Genomic DNA, 16063 nt, shown 5'->3' with positions numbered 1-16063 from the left:
CCTGGTGGGCTTGCATCCGTCTAGGGGCCTGGGGGGTTTGTTGGTGCTACAGTCTGCCAAGAGAATGTAGCAGTGAAGTCCCAGGTGCCAGGCAACAGGTGCAGGCTCGGAGGTGCCGGCAGCACCTGCCGGTCCTCCAGGTAAGCTGTGTCCAGCTCAGCTGTGTGCTTAGGAAGGAGCCTGCCGCTTCTCAGGCCGAGAGAGAGAGAGAGAGAGAGAGAGAGAGAGAGAGAGAGAGAGAGAGAGAGAAAGTACCGGGCAGTGACACCCACCTGTGTACTCAGACACCCGCCCCCCACTCAGGATCTGCACACCAAGGAGCACAGAGCAGCTGATGGCCCCTCGCAAGCCTGGAGCGTGAGCTGGAGGAGAGGGAGAGGGGTGGGTCCCCGCCGGCAGGGGGCACACAGGGGCTGTGGGGGGAGGGGCAGGAGGCCAGAAGGACCCCTCCCTCCCAGGACGGAGCCCAGGATCTCCCTTTCCTCCCCCACGGAGCAGCTCTGTTCTGCTCTGGGCCTGGGTGTCTTAGTCCTTACTGGTCGGCACCCTTGGCCTCACAGAGACCAGACCCCCTAAGTAAGGGACCTGCGCGAGAGCAGGATTGATTTCTTCAAGAGGGAGAGTGAGCACACGTTCACGCGTGAGCGTGGGCCACCCCACACGGAGAAATGTATCATGAGCGGACCTCAGAGCCCCTCTGAGGAGGGAGCTGGAGACAGGAGGCCCGAGCAGGATCCCTCATGCTCTCGCCTTTTTCCTGAGGATGGGGTGAGGCCTGGGTACAGCTCAGTCAGTGTGCAGGAGTTTCATGGGATTTCCATGGCCTCCAGGTGGAGTTCAAGCTCCACATGGCCATCATGGCCCCAGACGAGACACAGGTGCATCCTGGGAAGGTGGCGGGTCAGACAGGTGGGGAAATCGAGTCACAGTGCAGAAATTCCAGCTCCACGCCCTCTAACTCCCTGCTCGGTCCAGATCCTCGTATTACTTTACAAAGCCATCGACACAGAGGTTTGAGGTCAGGGGCAACATGGGTCTACAGGCAGACGGGCGCCCCTCCCAGCCGCAGTGGGCTCCTAGGGCGCCTGGGCCTCCCAGGGCTCTGCTCCATCACAGCCTTTGGCTGGGCCCCCAGCGATGGCGCAGGCGAAATCAGACCTGAAGGTGAAGCTGTGACGTTCTGCCCTGGTTGCTATCTGCAGGCCTTCAAAATTTCCTGGGGGACCTGCCTACAATTCTGATCCCCAGTCCAGTGAAATGGGGGTCTGGAAAGAAACCCCTCCCCGTCGCCTTTAACTGTACACTTCACTCTAAGCAGCTGCCATGCCACAGTGCCGGCTCAGCATGGCTTGCGCAGGGGGTGGACAGGAAGATGCCAGTATGAGTGACTGGGGCCCTGTGGGGCCGTGGTCGGGGTGGGGGCAGCTCCTCTCCCCCCCTCCACTCTCTGTCTCCTGTTTCTGAGTCCCAGGATGCTTTGGGAGAGCAAAAGAGCATGGGAAAGAAATCCAGTCAAAGGGCCCAGTGGGTCCGCCTGATCCTGGAGGGCTGCCCGAAGGAGGTGGGATGGAAGCCAAGTTTTGAAGATGGGCTGTGCTGCCTCAGGGCAGAAACTGAAAGCCGGAAATCCTTGCGTAGCCTGGCAGGTGGTGAGGAGGGGGAGAGACGCTGGGTGTGGGACAGTAGGGCCCCCTGGGGAGCACTTGTCCCATCCACAGGGAGCAGCTCCTGGGGAGGCTGACAGAGGCCGGAGGGCTCACGGGGCTGGACCCTGTGCTTTAAAAAAAAAAATTCTTTATTTGAAAGGCAGAGAGAGGTCTTCCATCCACTGGTTCCCTCCCCAAATGCTCACGGCAGCCAGGGCTGGGTCGGACCAGAGCCGGGAGCCTGGAACTCCATCCAGGTCTCCCTGATGTGTGGGGCAGGGACCCACGTAGCTGAGCCCTCACCTGTGCCTTCTGGGGGTGCACTAGCACTGCCACTGCATCGGAAGTGGAGGTGGGACTCGAAGCCAGGCACTCCCCTGTGGGATGCAGGCCTTGCAAGGGGCAGGTTCACCTGCTGCTGCATTGTGTGTGTGTCTGTGTGTGTGTGTCTGTGTGTATGTGTGTCTGTGTGTGTGTGTGTGTGTTTCAGAGCAGTGGGCCGTCCACATGTTTGTGGGAAATTTTCCAATATTCGGGTCGCTGTCAAAATGACATCACATGGGTCTGTGGCGGACTGGTCTGAAGCTGGTGGATTTTGGCCCTGCCCTAGGGGCAGGTGGCTAAGTGGGTCTCTGGCCTTCAGTTGCCCGATGGCAGGGGTCTGTGGGCCTCCCACCTCCCCTGTGCTGGCCTAAGGGGGGCTTGGCAGGCAGACCTGGTGCCACCTGAGCTGTGGGCCCACTCACCATGGACCCCAAGCCCCTAGTGCTGACGCTGGCATCCAAGGCCTCCCCGGCCCCCTGGCTGCTGCTTCACCCGTGGCCCTTCCCTCCCAGGGCTGTTACACGGTCATCCTCAATGCCTTCGAGACCTACGTCTACCTAGCCGGAGCCCTAGCCATCGGGGTGCTGGCCATCGAGGTAGGTGGTGGACCCCACTTCTGCTGCGCCCCTGGGGGAGGGAGCTACACATGGAGTCTGGGGCAGATCCCCCTCTCCCTGGGGGCCTGCACCCCCAGCCTCCCTATCTCCCAGGCTCTGGGCACTGTGGGTGGTAAGCCGGGCTTTGTCTGTCTGCAGCCTGAGAGCCACCCTTGGACCGCAAGCAGGACACATGGGAGGCCCTGAGAGTCACTTCCACCTCCTCCCCATCCCCTCCCCTCCCCCAGCTCCAAGTTCAGGGTGTGCCCTTGCAGTGGGCTCACCAGGGTGGTGGCTGCAGCCTGTGGCCCCAGGTAGCCCCCTGCTCTGTAGGATGCTCAGGGCCTGGGAGAGGGCAGGGCAGCCTTCCTCACCTCCCAAGGGACACCTTAGCCCCTTTCCTGGGGGCATCCCAGAGCCACTTCCAAAGCTGAGCTGCTGCGGGCTTCGTAGACACCACTAGGTGGCGCTTCAGCCACGGGGAGGCCTCTCTGGGCTCTCAGGCGGCAGGCTCCAGCATCGCCGAGCCACGCCCAGCCCCAGCAAGGAGCTCTCTGGGGGCCCAGCAGGTCCCCAGCCCGCAGAGAAAGGAAGGTAGCCTGATCCTCAGACCCACGTCCCATGGAGCACCTGGCAACATCAGGGCCACCTTGCTCGGTTAAACCGTGCGGTTCTGTGGAAGAGATGGGGGCGCACGCATTCATTATCCATTCATCTGTTCCAAAAACACCTATGGAGCCCCTACTGTGTGCCCGCACCTCTGTAGCTGGATGGGTCCCCTCGGGCAGAGCAACCACAGACAAGAAACAGGAGACTGCACACCTGGGCCCCGGAGATCGCAGGATCTGTCCTGGGCGGGAAGAGCCCGGGCTCTGTGTCCCGCTCGCTCCAGCTCTGCCTCTCCCCAGACCCAGGTCCTCTGAGCCTCGGCCTGCTCATCCGTAGAATGGCATCAATCAGCAGGCTCCTAGCACCAAGTCCTGCTGGGAGGCAGAATCCTACACCAGGACCCTGGCCCAGCCTCATCACCCCCTGCCCCATGGGGCCTCTCCACCATTGTGCCATAAGCCTGTGGTCTGGGGGCTCGTTCCCTGTGCTGCTGGCTAAGGAGCCCCTGGCCAGAGGGGACAGCAATCAATCTCTAGAGGGGAGTTCCTGAGTGAGGGTCTCTGCCGCCCTCCCCCACCCGCTCCAGGGCCCTGGATGGGTGCTCAGTGATGGAGCTCGAGCCTGGGGAGTTGCCCATGAGTCACCTTTAATTAAGCGTGTGCCAGGTGTCATCGCATCATTAGAGACCCGCCCCGCACGGCAGTCTCCCCAGCGTCCTGTGCGCTACACAGGGACAACATGGGGAGTATGAGCACGAGCACTGGGCTCAGAGTGCCCAGGCTGAAACCCTAGCTCCCGCCCTGTGCTGTGTGACCATAGGCGGTCCTGTGACCTCTCTGAGCCTCACTTCCTGGTCAAGGGAAAGGATTCCGGGAAAGCTCCTGCTGCCTTCTGGGGTCCAGCGAAGGGAGGTGCTTGGTCCGGGTGCCTGCTGGATCAGGGAGCTGACTGCTGCCTGGGCTCTGTGTCCCGAGACCCCGTCCCCGAGTGTGGCCCGGGAGTAGTGGGCCCCTCCCCCTGGCTGCAGCGCCCACCTAACAGGCCGACCTCTGCTTCCTCCACAGCTGTGCGTCATGGTCTTCGCCATGTGCCTCTTCCGGGGCATCCAGTAGGGGGCGTGGCCTGAGGACTGGCCCTGCCCACCGCTGCCCAGCACCCAGCGCTCTCCCCTTCCCCCCGCCCCGCCCTCCCTGTCCTGGGCCGCAGGGGAGGAAGCGGCCTGGTGTATGGCCAGGAGAAGGACCGGGGGAAGAGAGCTATTTTTTTAACAAAACAAAATGAAGACAAAACTGTGGCCTGGACGCCAGGGCAGGTGCCGTGGGCCCTCCACAGGGACGCCAGCATTGATGCAGGACCAGGTCTGCTCCGGAAACCAAAGGGGCACCGGTCCCGGGCCCCCTCTGTGACCCAGCCAGACACTGGCGTCCCCCAGCCAGGACCCTCTCTCCTCTCAGCTTCAGGACCCGGTGCCAAGCGAGTGAGGATTTCAGCAGCGAGCAGGCAGCAGCCGACCTCACAGAAGCCCTGGGTTGGGCGGGGCGGGGCGGGGGGAGTGGGGGTCGTCAAGGAGATTCCAGGACTCAACCTAAGCGCAATCCCGTGACTGCCAGAGGGTGGCGCTGTCCCTGCTTCAGCTTGGAACCATGGGCATCCAAGACCTGGCTGGCAGGGTCTGTTGGACCGTGCCGCGCACCCTTGGAGGCCCAGAGAGAGGTGGCGGCAGAGCACACGCATGGCTGCGGTCGCTGTGTCCGGGACTCGGCCGGAGCTGCTGCTGCTCATGGGTGCTGCGGCCTTAGCCTCCCGACGCCCCCCGCAGGCCGAGCTCGACGGCTAAGAACATTCTGGACTTTGTGCCCCCTGCCCCCTCCCACCGCCCCCACGAACACACTCACGTACACTCACCACATCCCCGTGTCCCTGTCCACGTCTGTTCCCTGGCTCCTGGGAGAGAAGAGTCCCACCCCCGACCCAGAACGGAGGCCGCACGGCTTCTGCAGGGTTCCTGCCAAGACCTCGCCACCCTCTCCTTGCATACCTCCAGGGATGGAGAGCTTACTACCTCCCCAGGCAGCCTCTGCCTCTGGCCTGCTCTGACCTAGCGTTAGCTCACTACACAGCAGAGCATTCTGTACTTCCCTGGTTCTGGCCATGGCATCCCACTCGCTGCGTCTCTTCCTGGACTGAAGAACCCTTGGGGCCTCTGGGCCCTCTCGGCTGTGCCACCATTCCCTGTCCCTTGCCCGTCCAGGCTCAGGCAGAGAGAGATTTTCCCACTGACACACGTTCACGCCCACGCACCACTCGCAGACACCAGGGCTTCAACTTCTACACCAGTGTTGGCAGCTAGGCTGCCGGATGCCTCATGCCCATCGGTCAGGAGTGACCGCCAAAGGCTGTGCCGAGGACCTCAGACTTGGTCTGGGCTCAGTGAGAGAGGGCAATGGAATCTCGATTAGTGATGTCTGTCGGACACCTCGAGTTTGACTAGTGACGTCTGCCGTGGGCACGGGGATGGGAGGAACAGCATGGTGCCTGCCCTAGTTAGAGACCCTTGTGTCTCACCTGCCACTGGCCCCTGTACCAGCTCCTGGCCTCCCCTAGGGCTTACCGGCCACCTGGGGAGAGCTGCAGGCAGCAGCTCTGGGCCAACTGGCGAGATTCAGTTTGGCCCTCTCCCCATTCCCCAGGCCCCCTGCTGCTGTGCCCACTGGTCCAGGCCCTGCTCACCACGTCTCTAAGCCGTCTTCCCAGTGTCCCTGGGGGCATCTGCTGTGCTGACCTCAGAGCCCCTTGGAGGCTGCAGGGGCACCTGCGATGGGCACCCCAGCCCAGCGTGGGAAGGCCACGGGGCTTTGCCCATCTCTGGACCCCTCCTGCATGTGGCTGCAGCCTCCTGGGAGAGGCAATGCCTGCTTGGAGGCTGACCAAAAAAAAAAAGAAAACCCACAGCCAGGCTGGGCGGGGCTGCTGTTCCCACCACACAGGCAGGGGAGCCCAGGCTGTTAGTGCTGGGCGAGGCTGCCTGAGACCAGCCTGGAACAGGGTGGGGGCATGGTGAAGAAAGCCCCGCCTACACTAGACTGGGGCTTCCCCTAGGGCCCAGGACCCGTGGGCACCAGGATGCCGCCGCTCAGTTCTGGTGGGGACAGCGGGCCAGGCCTCCCCTCTGCTTTGCACTCCAGGATCCAACAGCCCACGCCCACGACTTCCCGCGACCCAGCCAACAAGGCCAGGAATGGCGTTCTCCAGGAAGCCCATGTCCTGCAGACCAAGCCCTGCCCCACTCCCAGCCTTGCGGCCCGGGCGTCCCCCAGGCACCTCTGTCCCTCCCCGTCCAGGCCCAAGGGGCCCCGGAGGATCCCCCAGCCTGCGGTCGCGCCTCGAGGGAGCAGCAGAGCTGACCTTCCGCGGCCCCCTCCCGCGAGAACGCCGCCTTTTCTAGGATCACCCAGAGCTTTTGTAATATAAAACAGGACGCCCACTCGGATGGTTTTGCACTGGTTTTTGTGACTGTTTCTTACAAAAGAAAAAGGAACGAAGAATAAATAGTGACCGTGAAGAAAGGTGGTCTTGATTCCAGGGGGCGGGGCTGGCCGGGGGCGGGGGCAGAAGCCGGAAGGCAGAGGCGAGGGAGGGAGGGCACAGGTCATCCCCAGTCTGGCAGGGCGGGCCGCACCGGGCCTCCCCCCTGCACTGGAGGGTCCCCTTACCCCTCCCCCTCACCATAGCCCCTTGCCTTCTGGGTCCCCTGCTAAACCTCATACAATGCTTCCCTAAGCCCCAAGGCCAAGAGCACTGCTGGGTGCGGGCCTGGCCAGCCCGTCCACTGCACAGGGGAGGACGGCAGCTCGGTGGTCTCGGCCCACAGACGCCCACCGCAGAGCCTGGCGCCCAGCTTCATGGCCTTCTGCTTCCCTGGCCACCTGCCTGCCATGTCCCCAAGGAGAACGAACGATGGGCCCAGGCACTAGAAACATGGCCTTAGGGGAGCAGCAGTGAGCCCCCCGGCCCGCCAGGGCTCAGCAGCAGGACCTTGGAGAGAGGCACAGACCTAGGAGGCAAGAGGCGCAGGCCTGGGCGTGGGCTCTGCCCTTGGGAACAGGGGTGGGCCAGCCGGTCCCCAAGCAGAGCTGCCTGCCCCTGGACCCCTCACCTGGCGCCCGGGGCTGCCTCACTCCACGCCTGTCCCCAGGACCCAGGGGCTGCTGTTCCTGGGGTGCTGGAGGCGAGGAGTGAGGATTTCTGGGGGGGCTCACAGCATGTGCGGGTGAGCCTGTGGGGCGGGCAGGGCCAGGGGCCTATGCCTGCAAGGGAGCCCCCCCGCCCGCCTTCCCCGGAGGGGAGCAGGGCAAGTGGAAGCCTTCTACGGATTTCCCCTGCAGTAGTCCTGGGCTTAGCCTTGGGGCGGCACCCGGGAGAGGGGCTGAGCCCAGGATGGGAGGCCAGGACAGGATGTGTCAGGGGGTAAACCAAGGCCACAGCTTTGCCTTTCTCCTCCTTGGACTGCAAACCCTGTCGCTCCCACAGGCCTCCATCTGGGGCTATCTGTGTGTCCATCTGTCCGGGGTCACTGCTGGCTGCGGGCGGGCTGAACCCAGGCCAGAAGTAGAGCTCCCAGGGACCTGGGCTGGGGGCAGGCACTGGGCAGCAAGGCCCCGGGCGGGAGGCGGGGCTGCCGGCTGTGTGAAAAGTCAGTGCCCACTCCACTCGTGCTCCCTGCAGGGCAGCCCCGACCAGCCAATGGGAAGCGGCGCGTTGTGTACGTGGCTTGTGCGTGCGCGTGTCCCGTGCATGCGTGTGTTCCGGTGCAGAGGGGCCCCCACATGTGGGGAGAGCCCTGGTGGAGGGGTCAGGGCACAAGGCCAAGGTCTGCAGGTTCCCAGGCAGAGAGAGAAAGAGAGAGAGAGAGCCCGGTTCAGCTGCTTGGGCTCTAGGATGGCCGGGGTGTCGGAGAGAGAGCAGGGCGTGGCCTGCAGCCTCTCTCTCTCTCTTTCTCTCTCTCTCTCTCTCTCATCCAGGCCTCCCTGGCCTCCACTCTGCCCGCTGACCCTGGGAGTCCCACCACAGAGGTGTCTCCACATGGGGTGAGACGGGTGCAGAGGCCTACAGCTCCCCACAGCAGCGTGGGGAGAGGGAGGGGACCCTCCCGCCTTCCAGAAAGCACAGGGAAGCCGGCGGCCCCAGGCGTGGGCAGGCCCCGGCTCTGAGGCGGGCTAGACTTTCTTGGGTTTTCGGCCGACTTGGTAGTAGTAGTACACGCTGATGGCGACAAAGACGAGGCGGCTGGCCAGGAGCAGCAGGATCCCCAGGGATGTGAGGCCCGTCTCGGCCAGGGTGGCAGTGACCACTGTGTGGGAGAAGGGCCGGGCCGAGGGTACAGATGTCAGAGGAGAGAATGCACCCTAACCGCCCCCGACATAGCACTGGGAGCCCCGGGGTGGCTGCCCGCCCCGCCTGCCGGGAATGCAGGACCTGGCACCGCCCACTCCACAGGCAGGTGCTGGGCAGGGCAGGGGCCCACACAGAGCCGGTGTTGTGTACACAGCAGGTGCTGGGCTGCAGGTGTGTGCAGGCATGAGACGGGACAAGACTCTGGACTGACGAAGACAGGTCCATGTCAGGTATGTGTGCACAGGTGTGCAGGTGCACAGGTACACACAGCCACAGGAGTCCCTCTCTCAAACAGGCTTCCAGCCCCTCCCACAAACCCCAGCGGTGACAGCTGGGGGGGGGGCAGCAGCCCCCAAACACTCACCCAGGAACTGGACCCCAAAGTAGCAGGCTTCGGTGAGCAGAGTCCAGCGAATGATGACCTTCTCGGCCGTGTAGAGGGCATTCCACATGATCAGGGAGATGCCTGGGGCAGGGGACAAACAGGGGACCTGAGGGTGGCTCAACCATGGCCAAGTCCCCCCCCCCCCCGGGAGCATTCCACCAGCGGCCGCTAGATGGCAGCACATGCCCAGCACAGGTGGGTGAGGAGCACCAGCCAGGGGAAACGCAAGGGAGCCCCAGGCCAAGAGAGGTCGCCCAGCGTCCATCCGGCAGCACTCACTGAGGAGGGCGCCCCCGTAGAGGCGGATGGGGGTCTTGCTGGTCACCTCGGCTCCATCAAACACCGCATCGTAGAGCTGGTCGGGGAAGGCGAGGGCCTGCGGGCAGTGGGAGCCGGGCTCAGAGCTCTGGCTCCGGGTGCCGGTCCTGTGTGCACTGGACGCCCCCTCCTTCCCCCAGGAGCAGGGTCCTTGGGCCGAAACTTCGACTGCCTGCCAGCCCTCCATGCCGGGACAGACGCTCTGGGGTTTCCAGGGCAAGGAGTCGGGCCCAGAGACGGTGGAAGCCGGGGTGTCCCCCAGGGGCCGGGCCCCGGCATGGGGCCATCGCGGGGTATGAGGGGGACGCAGCTGGGCCCCCCAGTGGTGGCTCGAGAGGGCTTGGGGATGGGTGGGCGCGCCCAGGGCCAAGACCCAAGGGGGCACGAGGGTGGGGGCCGCTCACCATGACGGCGATGCCGGAGAAGAGCACGGCGGAGAGAAACTGCCAGACCCTGCGGGGCACGTGGGAAGCCAGGTCACCCCGGGGACCCTCCCTCTCCAGCCAGGGGGTCTTTGGGGTCTCACTCCAGACAACCCTGCCCCTCCCCCAGCACCGCAAGGCAAAGCTCACCTGAGCCCCAAAGGCTCGCGAACCGCAAACTTGATTTCATTGCCTAGGACCTGGCTGATCTGTGGGTACAGGGTGGTGAAGGCAGCCCCGCCCCCGGCACCCCCAGCCCGCCCGCCCCTGCCTCCCCTCAGCGCCCGGAGGTAGGAGAAGCCGCGGGTAAGGCGGTGAGGCCCGGAAGCCCGGGCACCTGCCAGGTTGGGGCCTCAGTTTCTCCTCCGTGACATGGGCGGGCACACACGGCCCCGTCCCCCAGGGAACCCCTAGAGAGCAGCCGCTCCCCACCACCCCACCCCAGGCGCCATCAGCTCTGGCGGTTCTTCCCCCCAGACTGCCCCTGGAAGGTTCCAGAAAGGCGCCGCGCCTACCTTGGAGCGATGCACCTCCCCGTCGTCGTCCTCCCCGCCCACGCCCAGGACCTTGCGCGTCTTCAGGCGGCTCACCAGGTCCGTCTGGCTGTGCTTCTTCATCAGCGGCGGGGGCTGCTTGGCCGCCATCTTGTCTGGAGCCCCCCCTGCCGGAGGGCTGAGGGGAGACTGAGGCTGCTGCTCCCGCCCCCACTTCCGGAGCAGGCAGACCCCGCCAGGGCCCACCAGCACCTGTGGGCCACAGCTTCCCCGCGTGGAAGATGGGTTGGGGCAGCCGTGGCACTGGCCAGGGGACCAGGCTGCGTGGGGCCTCCCTGTGGGCCCCGGAGGGGGCGCTGGGGACTGGCCAGAGCCCACCTCCAGAGCGCCCCGGGGGAGGGAGGATGGGGCGCAAAGGCATCGGGGGTCTCCCTCCCTTCCATCTCCCCACCTGCGCCCCACACCTCCCCAGCCACCCCCACCCAGTGAAGCTGGGGAACGGCCTTGAGCACCTGCTGTGTGCACGGGGCGGGGGCTGTGCTGGGCGCCAGGTGAGCAGAGGAGGGTCCTCTTCTTCAGTGGGCACTCAGGCTGTGCGAGGAGACAGGAGCGCCAATGGGGAGAGATGGGGATTTATGCCCATTCTACAGATGAGACCACACCCCACGCGGTCTGCCCACCAGCCCCATGCTCCTGCCACACTCCCCCTCAGCTCATCAGGGCTGACCTGGGCAGAAAGCCCGAGTGCCTGCACCCTCTGCCCCTGTTTTTGCACCTGCCAGTGTCTTTTTTTTTTTTTTTAAGATTTGTTTATTTGAAAGGCAGAGTTACAGACAGGCAGAGAGACATCTTCCATCTCCCATGTGAGTGCAGGGGCCCAAGGACTGGGCCATCCTCCACTGTTTTCCCAGGCCACAGCAGAGAGCTGGATCAGAAGTGGAGCAGCCAAGACTAGAACTGGCGCCCATATGGCATGCCAGCACTGCAGGTGCCACCTTTACCTGCTACAGTGCCAGCCCCCTGCCAGCGTCTTACAAAAAATAATAAACAAAGCACCAAACACCAGCACAGAAAAATATAACAGGAAGGAGAAACTGGGGGTGGGGGCATGCACCTGCTCACGTTTGGAAATCATGGACCTTCATGGCAAGTCGAGGTTTTCAGTGAGTGTGACGCTCCCGCGTCCCGCCCCCCCAATCCCCAGGCCAGATGGCCCTAACCTCACGCCTCTAGTTTCTCATCTGTCAAATGGGGTGGCTGTGGGGAGGCAGCTGGTGGCCATGACGGCCATTCCCAGCCTGGCACACGGGGCCCCCAGGTCCCAGTCATGGGGACCCGGTTTCCTGCTCCTGGAGAGCAAGGTGCTGCGACAGCACCTCTGTCACTCGGGGCCACCCTCTGGTGAAACCAGAGAGGCTATAATTAGCCCGGCTTCCCTCCTGCTGCCCACTGAGGGCCAGCAGGCCACTGCAGGGAGCGACGCACAGAGTCGCCCATCCTTCGGCCCAGGGTGCATCTGGTGTCCCCTGGCCCTGTCCATCCTCCGGCAGCCCCCCCTCCCACTTGTGTAAGACATGCCGGAAAATGCACCTTGTTTGGCTGTACAATTTGGCTGTACAGTGTAACACATGTATAGATTCCTAGAGCATCAGGACCTGGGCCAGGTCATCAGTTTCCAAACCACCCCTCACCCCAGCAACCAGCGGCACCGCGAAGCCTCATGCAACGCCTGGCGCGGCTCCGGAGTCGGTTCCTTTGTGGGGCGGAGCCGAGTGCCGAGGAGCGCCCACCAGCCCGTGTGCCCACACACTCGCTGGTGCACACTGCGTGGCTTCTGCTGATGAGTGGAGCCACCACGTGTACACACACACGCGTGCACATACACACACACACACACACACGCAGTGTGGTCCTGCAGGGCCACTGGTTTTCAAGTCTCTAAGGTAAATGGCCCAGAGCGAGACTGCCGACGGGTAGGAGGGAACTTCAAAGCACTTGTGCAGAATGACTTTTAAAAATAAGTATATTTTGGTAAAAAAAAAATAAGCTTGAAATTCACGCAGAGGCTTCTTTTTGATTTCATAGTACACATTTCCCATGAACTTCTTGAAGGCCTTTCATCCACGTGGATTTCAAAACTCCCTTCACTAAAATCATTTTACCATTTAGGAAGTTACTTATGTATTTATACTTTACAGGCAGAACATGTGTGTGTGAGAGAGATCGAGATCTTCCATCTGCAGGTTCCCTCCCTCGGTGGCCACAGGGCTGGGTCAGGCTGAAGCCAGGAGCCAGGAGCTTCCTCCAGGTCCAGCACACGGGTGCAGGGGCCCAGCACCTGGCCCATCACTGCTGCCTCTTAGGGTGTGCGTTGGCAGGGGAGCTGGGTAGGAAGCAGAGGCGGGACTGGACCCCACACATTCCCACAGCTGATACAGGGGTCCCGAGATACAGGGGTCCCGAGCCACCGCTTAGCCCTCCGCCCCACAACGCCTGCCTCGGCGCTTCGCTTTTGCTCCCTCTCCCTACAGTACTCCCTCTCCATGCAGTACACCTGTATGGGACGCACAGCTGCCCCCCAGGACTAGTTGGCGCCTGTCGTCCCCAGCAGCACGCATGCGCGCTGCGCTCCTACCTGTGGTCAGCCTTTGCCCCACCCCTCACTAGCTCTCCCCACTTCCTGACCCTTCCCAGCAGGCCTGAGGCTCTGCCTGGCCCAGCTCTCCCTGTCCATCAATGGCGGTGTCACCTCTCTGCCCTGAGCTGTCTCAGTTTTCCCATCTGTGAAGTGGAGCTGTCACACACACGTGCGCACGCGCGCACGCAAGGCTCTTAGGGGCGAAGCAGAGGCTGGGTCAAAGCACAGGGCCCACACAGTGCTGTGGTCTGCTCTGAGGCAGGGATGGGGGTGGTGGCCCACAGCAGGCTGGGTGGGGCGCTGGTCTATGGGGCGTGGCGGGGCGCTGGTCTGCTGGCCCCAGATCCGAGCAAGCCGCTTCTCGCCGAGCGCCAGCATTCCCATCTGTGAAATGGGAACAGCCACCCTTGCGTTTTCCCCTAGAGCTGGAGAAACAAAGTGACAGCCAGAAAGAGCTGAAGCCCAAGCGCCGACGCCGCAGCCTGGGTTCGAATCCCGGATCAACCACTTCTCAGCTGCGTGCCTCAGTCTCCCCATCTGCAGTTGGGGAAAATGGGCTCCTAGCCCCCAGGGGTATTGCAAGTGTGCAACAGAAAATGTTCATGAAGACGGTGAGCCGGTGGCTGGCCGGCACCAGGTGCTTGATGCAGACGGAAAACGGCCAGACTCAGACTCCGCCACCCACCCCACGTCCCCCCAGGTGACAGAGGCTCTGGGGTGGGCAGGGCAAGGTCAGCAGAGCTGCCGGACTGGCCTTCCCCGTCTTCTTCCCCACAGCGTCCCCAGACCTCAGCACCAGGGCACAAGGCTGGCAGTCGGCACGGCCCATCAGGCCTGGGCTGTGTCCTGGCCACCCCGCAGTCTAGAAGCTTCCATGCACTACAGCCACTGCTGAGCTCTGCCAGAAGACCCCCTCTCCAACAACACACATGCAGCGCTGCCCCCTGCAGTGCCACCTTCCAGAGTGGGTACACAGTGGGGCCTGCAGTGTCCAGCTGCCACCACTAGGGGGCAGGCCATGCTGTAGCCACAGGCATTGCCATCAGGTGTCTGGGCTGGGGAGACCACTCAGTCTGCCCACAGCCATCCACAAGCTCCCCCCAACCCACCCAGCAAGGACAGGGTCTTGACCTTTATCTCCAGGGAAGGGGGCCCACCAACACCCACCTCCCAGCCCAGTGCATGGCTCAGAGCGCTGGGCTCTGTCCCCACCTCACCCACAGGACTGAGGCCCCCAACACCCATATTCTCAGGCCCCATCCTCCACACTGGCTTTGGGGCAGGTAGACGTGAGTGCGAATCTTGGCTCTGCCCTCTTGTGAGCTACACAGTGTAGGGCGAGTCACTCCAGTGCCCCCACTCCGTCCTTGCACCCCACCCCGGCAAATGGAGGCACGAAGAATGCCCACCTGGGGTAGGCGCCGTGGTACAGTGGGGCAAGCTGCCGCCTGCAAGGCTGGTATCCCATATCACAGGGCTGGTCCGAGACCTGGCTGCTCTGCCTCTGACCCAGCTCCCTGCTAATGTGCCTGGGGGGCAGTGGATGATGGCCCAGTCCTTGGGTCCCTGCTACCCACGTGGGAGACCCAGATGGAGTTCCTGGATCTTTTATTTTTTTTTAAGGTTTATTTATTTATTCAAAAGGCAGAGTTACAGGGAGAGAGAGAGAGACAGAGACAGAGATAAATATCTTCGATCTGCTGGTTCACTTCCCATATATCCACAACTGGGCCAATCAACGCAGCCAGGAGCCAGGAGCTGCATCCGGGTCTCCCACACTGAGTGGCAGGGGCCCAAGCCCTTGGGTCATCCTCCACTGCTTCCCAGGCACATTAGCAGGGAGCTGAACGGGAAGAGGAGCATCCAGGACTCGAAACAATGTCCACGTGGGATGGCGGCGCTGCAGACGGCAGCTTAACTCATGACAACACAGCTGGCCCCAAGTTCCTGGCTTCTTACTTTGGCCTGGCCCAGCCCTGGCTGTTGCAGCCATTTGGGGAGTGAACCAGTAGATGAAGCTCTCTGTCTCTGCCTTTCAAATAAATAAATTCTTTTAGAAAGATTCATAGAATTATTTCAAAGGCAGTGTTACACAGAGGCGGGGGGGGGAGGTCTCCCGTCCGTTGGTTCACTCCCCAGGTGGCCCCAACGGCCGGAGCTGGGGTGATCTGAAGCCAGGAGCCAGGAGCTTCTTCCGGGTCTCCCACATGGGTGCCGGGGCCCGAGGACTTGGGCCATCTTCTACTGCTTTCCCAGGCCACAGCAGAGAGCTGGATCAGAAGTGGAGCAGCCTGGACTCGAACCGGCACCCAAATGGGATGCAGGCATGGCAGGCGGTGGCTTTACTTGCTACGCCACAGTGCCAGCCCCCGATATAAATCTTTTAAAAAGAAGACGACAACGAGGACACTGCCTGGCCATTGTGCAGCATGGCCGGTGGTGGGAGAGGAGCGCAGGGCAGGTGTGCACCTGGGGCCAGGTGCTGTTCCCACTTCCCTTTCTGCACTCAGCCGTGCAGCCGTGCACCATGGAAAAAGCCAGCGCAGGCAGGCCTTGGGTTTCCTGTCTGGCTCAGCTTCCTCCTCCTGACAGCCCCCGGGGTGCCTGATTGCCTGCCCCAGGCTGGGCGTGGCAAGCAGGGCCGCCATTCCACCTCTGTGCTCACCTGTCAGGCAAGGACAAGGGCCCGCGTGGCCTCTGCCCTCTGCCTCCGGCCAGTGATTCTCACCCACGCGGGCACATCCACCCAAGTAGCCCAGCACGGAGCCCCTGCCTCAGCTGCAGTGCCTTCCACCCCCCAACCCCATCCCCCACCCAGGTCTGTGTGGGCGGCCACTGGCCACTTCCGCCCTTGGTCTAGGTCACTTTGTGTCAGTTCAGTTCCCCCAGACTGAATGGCCCAAGGGTGGGTGGGGATTCTGCCTACCCAAGTGTTTCCTGCTGTCAACACAGGGCAATGAGCAGCTGTGGGGTACAGGGGAGAGGCCTCCCTGAATCCCCCAGCTTAGTCGTGGCGGGTCCGACAGAGACTCTGCCCCATCCACACACTGGCCAGGCAGGCAGCCAAGGTGCAGGGCAGGCATATCTGTCCCAGGCCCCACAAAAGCTGGTGGCACAGAACAAGACAAGGACTTTGCAATGAGACAGAGCTGGGTTCAAATCTGACCACTCCCTACTGGTCCTGTGGCCTCCAGGCCTGTGACAGCACCGGGCATCAGACAAGGGTGCTTGACTTCC

At 62.9% G+C, this 16063-nt stretch overlaps 2 protein-coding genes across 5 annotated transcripts in view; one reads left to right on the top strand and one right to left on the bottom strand.

The window, feature by feature from the left end:
* TSPAN18 (tetraspanin 18) overlaps positions 1 to 6741 on the top strand; it is a 167416-nt gene extending 160675 nt beyond the window's left edge. For all 4 annotated transcript variants that reach the window (XM_051852548.2, XM_051852540.2, XM_051852555.2 and 1 more), the window contains 2 exons: positions 2483 to 2566; positions 4240 to 6741. In XM_051852548.2, coding sequence (XP_051708508.1) covers positions 2483 to 2566; positions 4240 to 4287 — 132 coding nt within the window. In that variant the 3' untranslated portion in view covers positions 4288 to 6741. The remainder of the gene's footprint in view (positions 1 to 2482; positions 2567 to 4239) is intronic.
* Positions 6664 to 16063, bottom strand: part of TP53I11 (tumor protein p53 inducible protein 11) — a 15188-nt gene continuing 5788 nt past the window's right edge. The window contains exons 2-8 of the mRNA XM_017346154.3: positions 10701 to 10779; positions 10210 to 10366; positions 9845 to 9903; positions 9677 to 9725; positions 9234 to 9330; positions 8934 to 9035; positions 6664 to 8525 (exon numbers count right to left, since the gene is read on the bottom strand). Coding sequence (XP_017201643.2) covers positions 8392 to 8525; positions 8934 to 9035; positions 9234 to 9330; positions 9677 to 9725; positions 9845 to 9903; positions 10210 to 10338 — 570 coding nt within the window. The 5' untranslated portion in view covers positions 10339 to 10366; positions 10701 to 10779 and the 3' untranslated portion in view covers positions 6664 to 8391. The remainder of the gene's footprint in view (positions 8526 to 8933; positions 9036 to 9233; positions 9331 to 9676; positions 9726 to 9844; positions 9904 to 10209; positions 10367 to 10700; positions 10780 to 16063) is intronic.

This window comes from Oryctolagus cuniculus, chromosome 1 (genome assembly GCF_964237555.1).
Source record: "Oryctolagus cuniculus chromosome 1, mOryCun1.1, whole genome shotgun sequence".
Lineage (NCBI taxonomy): Eukaryota > Metazoa > Chordata > Mammalia > Lagomorpha > Leporidae > Oryctolagus > Oryctolagus cuniculus.
Note: the sequence above shows the minus strand (reverse complement) of the source record. Positions and strands in the feature narration are given on the sequence as shown.